This window comes from Camelina sativa, chromosome 2 (genome assembly GCF_030686135.1).
Source record: "Camelina sativa cultivar CO46 ecotype springtype chromosome 2, ASM3068613v1".
Taxonomy (NCBI): domain Eukaryota; kingdom Viridiplantae; phylum Streptophyta; class Magnoliopsida; order Brassicales; family Brassicaceae; genus Camelina; species Camelina sativa.
Genome location: NC_141881.1, coordinates 23,674,760 through 23,682,379, shown reverse-complemented (window position 1 = coordinate 23,682,379; position 7,620 = coordinate 23,674,760). Strand labels below are relative to the sequence as shown.

General features: G+C 35.6%; 1 protein-coding gene and 1 non-coding gene across 2 annotated transcripts; both read right to left on the bottom strand.

The window, feature by feature from the left end:
* Positions 1–4,873: 4,873 nt before the first annotated feature.
* Positions 4,874–4,946, bottom strand: TRNAF-GAA (transfer RNA phenylalanine (anticodon GAA)). The gene has a single exon. It is a non-coding gene; the product is annotated as a tRNA-Phe (tRNA).
* A 141-nt stretch (positions 4,947–5,087) lies between these two features.
* On the bottom strand, positions 5,088–6,536 carry LOC104729583 (uncharacterized). The gene is made up of 3 exons (XM_010448541.3): positions 6,262–6,536; positions 5,830–6,166; positions 5,088–5,739 (listed from the first exon to the last, which is right to left on the bottom strand). Exons 1-3 carry the CDS (start codon positions 6,482–6,484, stop codon positions 5,286–5,288), a joined length of 1,014 nt encoding a protein of 337 aa, XP_010446843.2. The 5' UTR covers positions 6,485–6,536; the 3' UTR covers positions 5,088–5,285.
* Between the last annotated feature and the right edge of the window lie 1,084 nt (positions 6,537–7,620).

The window sequence follows — 7,620 nt, the reverse complement described above, 5'->3', positions numbered from 1 at the left end:
ATAATTATTTTGTTATAAATAAAATTTAAGTGAAGTTTATCATTCAGAAGAAATATTATAATGATTATGTGTCAATTTGTTTTTAGTAATATTATAAAATGGATTAATATATCCATTACATATATAGATTTTAATTAACATTTAATATTAGTTTCTAATATAGCATCTCTCCACTTTTAAGAATATTTTACTACTTTCCGATTTTCTTTCTTTTATATATTTAAGGGTAATTCTCAAAAATAGCACTAATTTAATTTAAGTTTTTAGTCCAAAATTAGCACACACTCTTAAATATTCTAAAATTAGCACAAAACTATATATACAAAATTATATTTCTCGTCACAAAAACGCTTCTCTCTCGTTATTTTTCTCTGATACTTCATCTCCGCCGGAAACATCAACGTTAGCTCCGGAGTTTCACCTCAACGCTGAATCGATCTGTCCGGTAAAAAGATCTCACTGCCAGTCTCTGTTTACATCGAGGATACACTGCGGTGTTGTTTAAGGTAAATTTCTAGATAGAGACGATTTAGTGGCCGGATCTTGCGACGACGTTGTCTAGAATGAAGCCATGTCAGAGACCGTCTTGTCAATCGATTGGGATCGATCTAAGTCAGTGAATTAAGACGAGATTACGATGATGACGAAGATGAATATTCGTTGCCGGCGCAATCATCTCTTCGACCATCGTCGTCAGTGAATTTTGATAATCGACACTTATATTTGGAGAAGATGTGTGAGTTGCTTCCATTACCAATCATAGGAGATCAAATCGTCTCACCCTTGCTCACTTCATGATCTTGGGTCTTCTCTTTCTCGGCACTACAGATCTGATTCACCACCGAAGAAACTTTGTGGAGATGGTGATAAACCATTGGCTCGGTTACATTTATTGGTCATGTTGAACTGGATCCTCAGTTTGCAAAGCTTGTTCTCTGATTACTCCAATATGCTTCCTTCCTCAATTCAAACTTTTGTTGATAGTTGTGTTGTCAGTATGACATGTAGAAATTGAGTTATTTAGATCAAAGGCTTTCTGAATTATGTATTTTATTTTATTAGTGTAGATGTTACAAAGGTTTTATCAGGTGGTTTTGTTTTAATGTGCCAGCATTTTATGGTGGGAAGAAAACCAAAGATACATGAGTGAGAGTGACCAGTGTGATTATTGGTGATGGTGATAGAATCATGATGACTTAATAATAGATAAACGTTTTGGGTTGGGAAGATAAAAGCACTTGTGCTATAATCGTAGTTACCCTTCTCATGTTTTTGCAATTTGAAAAACCAGCACCTAGTAGCAAGGTCAAGTTTAACAGGTAGGGAAGAGAATGTTTAGTCTTTAAGATAAAATGTGATCTTGTTATTGTTGAAGCTAATAGCTATACAAAGGAGCTAGGTTCCATTATAATGTAGGCTCTTCTAGGTTACAATAGCTATGGATGATGGATCACAAGAATACTATAACATGATTGAGTTTGCTATATGTTCTCTTTAATTTTAAGGATTCTTTGAAAATTCATGAAGGACTACATGAAGTTCAGGAAGGATACTTTGAACTTCATGATGACCTTCATAAAACATTTGGTTTCATGTTGACTTTCATAAAAATCTAGATATTGGTAAATACCCTTTACTTATGGAGTAATCTTTGATATATTGAGGTAAAACACCAAAAAGAGAGTTAGAAACATATTTATTTAAATTTAGGAAGGATTCTATAATATTTAGGAATGACAATTTAAAATTTAGGATAGTCTTCATAAAGATTTAGAAAGACACAAAATCAAATCATAAGTCATATAATATTATGATGAACACAAAAAATATCAATATTCCTCACTAAATGGAGTATTATGTGTTATATTGAACCAAAATATTATTAAAAGATGGGTCAAAACTCATTTTTTTAAATTTAGGAAGGATTACATATTGTTTAGGAAGACGTCTCGGAGATTTATTAAGGTATTCCTAAATGTCTGAAACCAACACCTATGTAGCCAATTTTGGATTTGCAGTTTGTATGTCTTTGAATAATTGTATCAAACTCATGAATATAACCATTAGCTTGTAGATTCTACAAGTTGCAAATATGATTGACACTTTAAACAAAGATCTGAAATCACAATGAAGTAGGATGAAACATAAAAAAAAAAAACACACAAATCATAAGCAAACGGAGGCATAGCTGAACCCACAAACGATGAAGATTACCCATGTTTTCAGTTTCATTCACTGTACAGATTCCAATACCAAATAATGCAAGCCACCACTCATAAGACTTGGCTAAGCTCAGCAAGTCAAATTCAAACCAACATACTCCAAATTTAAACATGATAAAAAAAGGGTATGTCTCAAGTACCAATCCAAATCTGAAATGGGTATTTCCATGGCTAAATCAATCTTAGAGCCAACTTCTTAGCAGATATGACCGATGAAATCATGAACCGCATAACGGAGCGAGAATTGAGGAAACGTAGAAGATGAGTCACAAGGATCTGAGCGGAAGAGAAATCAGAAATCTTCAAGAGCACCACAGACCGAAGAGCATCGATTGGAGAAGCTTGAAGTTCTTCTCTACCTCCTTCATCCAGCATGAAGTCTCCGTTTCTACTACTCTCTTCACCGGTTTGACAAAACAAAACTCTCTTCGTCGAACCCGTACGTCACCGGCGACGGTGAATTACCGCAACACTACTCCATCAAAAATTCCTTGATTCCTGGATCAAGGAATTCAACACCGTTAATCATCCAAAATGTTTCTCGTTGAAGAAGATCTGAAAAATCTGAGACTTCTATGTTCTCTCGACCAGCTCTTTTTCTCTCTATGTATACACATCGATATTAATCTCCAAAATTATGATTAATTTTAAGGTAAAATAAAAATAATTTCAAAAATGCTAGATTAGAAACATATGAACATGTGTGCTATATTTGGAACAAAAACTTAATATAGTGCTATTTTAGGGTATTTCTCTATATTTAACTCGCTTGTTACTTATAGTTATATCCAAAGTCTATATCTCATATATTGATAGTATTTAATTAAAAGAAATTATTAGGATTTCTATTAAAGTAATTTATTTTGAGATGATTGGATTACATGAATTAAGATAAGGGTTATCACATAAAACAAACTAACTATAGCTTTTTTATTATAATACCTTCAAATTTTCTCATATATATATATATATATATTTTTTTTTTTTTGTGTTGTTCTAAACTTCATATTTGAAAAAAACTATGAAACCAGTTCCCCTAGGTTGCCAACCATGTTGACTAGTACTAGTATTTTTTAACCTTCTCACTGACTCCACAAAACAATGTTTAGGTTAAGTACAAAGCAATGCTTGAACATATTTTAGGTTAAGTGAATCCAGCATCGTTGAAGAAATTTGGAGAAACCGCTGAGAAATGTTTAGCGGAATACGGCGTGGACCGGCCTTCTATGGGAGATGTACTGTGGAATTTGGAGTACGCGTTATAGCTGGAAGAAACATCTTCGGCTTTGATGGAGCCTGATGATAATAGTACAAACCATATTCCAGGGATACCAATGGCGCCAATGGAGCCGTTTGATAACAGTATGAGTATAATTGATAGAGGAGGAGGAGGAGTAAATTCAGGGACATGTACTGATGATGATGCTGAAGACGCGACTACGAGTGCTGTGTTTTGGCAGCTTGTTCATCCTCGTGGAAGGTAGGAGAAGAAGAAGAAGAAGATAATTAAAAACACATTTGGTGAAAACAACTGTTGGACATGGGCTGCGTCCAATATGCCACTCGGCCTAACAAGACAATCTAATTGTGATTTCGGCCCGACAAAATTGGGAGCAAATCATTAACAATCCGCGGAGGGAAATCTCGGGAATTCAGGACGAAAACCCTAGAGAACCCTCGGTCAACAGTCCGCTATATAAAGAAACAGTACTCGTTGGGGAATAGTGAGGAGACTCGCGTACAATACCCTGAGAGCAATACTTTGCATCTAAACACTGTTATTGTTTTCTGTATAATTCCTTTTAGCTTCCGAGCTCGTCATTATTAGCTTGTTAGTTCTCCTGTGAACTGACGAGCTCAATCTTGATTCGTTTTAGTGACGACCTCACGTTTTATCGTTAATAAAGAACCAACTTCACTCTTCCCCCTAAAATTCTTATCTACTAAGTGTTGTGCAATCCCCAGTACAAACAATTGGCACCCACCGTGGGGCAAGAGCAGAACGCTTCTTTTTGACGAATCAATACCGACGGTCCTCACTTCCTCGAAGTTTCAAGATTCATGACGAACCCTCGCGACGGTCTCAACGAAGTAACGGAGCAACCGACGGAGCAGCGATGGGGGCGAACGAGAACACGAACTGTCCTGCCTCTACCCTCCTCGACGATCCCAATCGAAGGATCCTTGCCGAGCACGATCTCTCCCCCAGTACAAACAACAACAGAGACAGACATTATTGTTTGTTTTGTAATATAGTGAGTACTGATTTTTTTTTATAAAAGCAAACAAGAATCAGAATGTGATTATATTTTTAACTAATTCAAGTTTATAAAAATTCATTTTATCAGTTTGCTTTTGCCTGATAAAATTGTTAGAATACTTGATTCAGATTATGAAACACATCCATTCTTACTTTGCATATAGTTTATTACTTTATTTTATTGCCAATACGATGTCGGTTTTAATGTTATGAAAGAAGAGAAAAAAGTTAATTCCCCAGAACGACGTCCTTTTCATCCAGTCTTATTAATTTGCATGGTTTATTGCCACGACGATGTCGTTTAAATGTTCTGAAAGAAAGGATAAAAGTTCAAAGAATGCACAACGACGCCGTTTCGAGGAAGTAACGTAAAATAGGAAAAAAAAAATATTGCGGTGAGCGTGGATCGAACACGCGACCTTCAGATCTTCAGTCTGACGCTCTCCCAACTGAGCTATCCCCGCTTTTGTTTTCTTTGTAGAAAATATTTTACTTAAACCACTTTATTCAAACAAAAATCACTTTCACACCTTACGCTAGCTAAACATATTGATTGAAACAAATATTTTCTCAGCACTCATCATGAACTTATTGATTTCGTCTCGTAGATTAAGCAATGTTTATTAGTATTATGTAACAATGATTAGGTTAATACAAAATTAGAGTACATGGTGGATGATACGATACAAATACATTGCAAAGTTACATATTTTTCCATTACTTGTAAATTATACTTTGGAAAATCTCCAGTAGAAGCTAGTGTGCTCTCTGGCATTATTCTTCTTTTAAGATTCTTTTTTTTTTTACTTCCTGCACACGATACCGTATCCAGAAGAGGCTCCACGGGTACAATCCAAAGTTGCATATGCGATCTCTGACTTAACTGAATCAATCTCTGCTTGTGTATCAGAGAAGATGCAAGTTTTACAGTCATTGGAGAGTAGAGAAGAAGTCTTGAAGCTGTCTTCACCACCAACGACTGGCATGGCGACTCCGGCCTTAGCGGGATTCTGGAAATCAGGCTTGTAGGTTCGTCCCAAGATTCCATCTACCTTAGGTGAAAGGTTGAAGAATCTGAACTGAACCTCAAGATGTGCAAAACAGTCATCTGATGGTACTTTGTAGCTGTGGATTCTGTCGTCTTCTTTTGTCACTGGAACCACATTGATCATGATCTCGGCTTTGTCTTTGATTGTCACGATCACGCTGTTTCTCATACTCACTCTCTCGATCTTGATGTCCTTGTTTGGTGAATACCTAATTTATAAAGAAAACATATAGAGTTTCAAGAATCGACCATGACATGTAGTCTAAACACGAAACTGAGGTTTTGTATCAAATACTAACCAGGTGGAGAGAGTTTCTTCTGGGACAGATAGATCTTGGCCATCAAAAGAGAATTTGAGATGGTCGACTTCGTTGTCCCATGAGGCGGTTTTTGCGGCTTCGAGGGAGAATTTGTGGGAGTTGAAGAGGAATCCGAGGGCTTGGATCCATGTGAAGTCTCTGGCACGACCAGCGGGTCTGTGACCAATGAACCTACCATTGATCTGAAGGTCAGAGTCAGAGACGAGGCTAAACTCTTCATTGCTCTTTCCATGGAAGTAGAAGACAATGCCGTCTCCTCCAATGAACCTCGGGTCATAACAAGCTGATCCAGGTCTGTTGCAATTTGGTTTCCTCACTACACGCAAAAACATATGATGGTTTACTCTAAAGTACTGCACAAAAGACATGTGTGGGAAACTTTTTGATTAAGGAGTCGAAAAAAAAGCTTACTGCGGCATTGGGATTTGCAGGTGGGTCTATCGCAATCGGCGTAGCAGACTTTGTTCTTGGAGTTCATGGCTGTTGTGCTTGGGCATTCCTCTGGACAGTTAATGTACTTGCGGTAACATCGAGTGTACGGGTTACTACAATAAACTCCAGCTGCCTTGGCTTGCAAGAAACAAGTTGCAGCCACCAGAGCCGTCACTAGCAAAAGGGTCTTTGAGATCTCCATCTTTGTTTCGATTAGAGAAGGAGAGTTGATTTGTTTTGATGATGATGATGAGAATTGTTAATTGTGAATTTATAGGAGTGAAAAGTCAAATGCTTGCTTGATAAAGGGGCTATTATGTTAATTAATTATGGAGATACAAGTTGGAGACTGTGTGCCTTTGGACGAACTTTGCGGCGACACCATCAACGATTGCACTTAACCTTTTTTACTGCTTCGTTTCTAAGTAAAAGTATGACTATTTCTCCAATTTAAGGGATCGGTTTAAGATTAGTTTTTGTAATGACGACTAATTATATCATAAATCCAAGTATTTTTGTTTATGTCAACAAACTATAAACATCGTAATTTCGATAAATATGAACGAAGTTATTAAAATTGTTAGTAGAAAAAGCAGTGTGATCCACATTTTTCGGTCCTAATAAATAGGACAATGACATTTTTGTTGAGCATGTGTTATATTATTACCTATGAGGCCATGACCTGTTACGAATCTTTTGATATTGGTTCATGCATGGTGTTACTCTTATCTTATGTATGATTTATTCGTGAACAAAGTATTATTTTTTCAGAAAATTTAAAATTCATCTAAAGAATACAAAAAAAAAGTCATTATTCTTATGAATTTTTTTTCAAATGTTTTCTTAACCTAATGAATTTAACTCTTAAGTGCTTAGGTCAATATTTTTTTATGTTAAAAAGGTGCACAATTGTTCATACTTCACAGCATCAGACCGAGTTATCAAATAGTGGTTTCTCTTAATATCCCATCTATATATACATTCTTCGAGACATTTAACAAATAAATTCTGAAGTTGGAACCCATTGATATTAAATAATTAATTAAATAAACAAATTAATTCTACCTATATTCAATTTTTTTTTATAGAAATTAAGTGTTGGTAACAAACATAATTGCAAATGTATAAAGATTTTATTTCCTTATTTTTATAAGGAGGCGAATAAAATATTGATTTGATAAAAAATGACTTTTAACCTCACATACTATATTTTACTTTCAAGGGTTTCGTATAATGAGTTTTTGCGGATTAAAAATCTTTAAACATGTTGTGTGATCCGCCTAGCATGGCGGGTTTGGACTATAGAACCAACACTAAAACTATTAGTTTATTTCATAT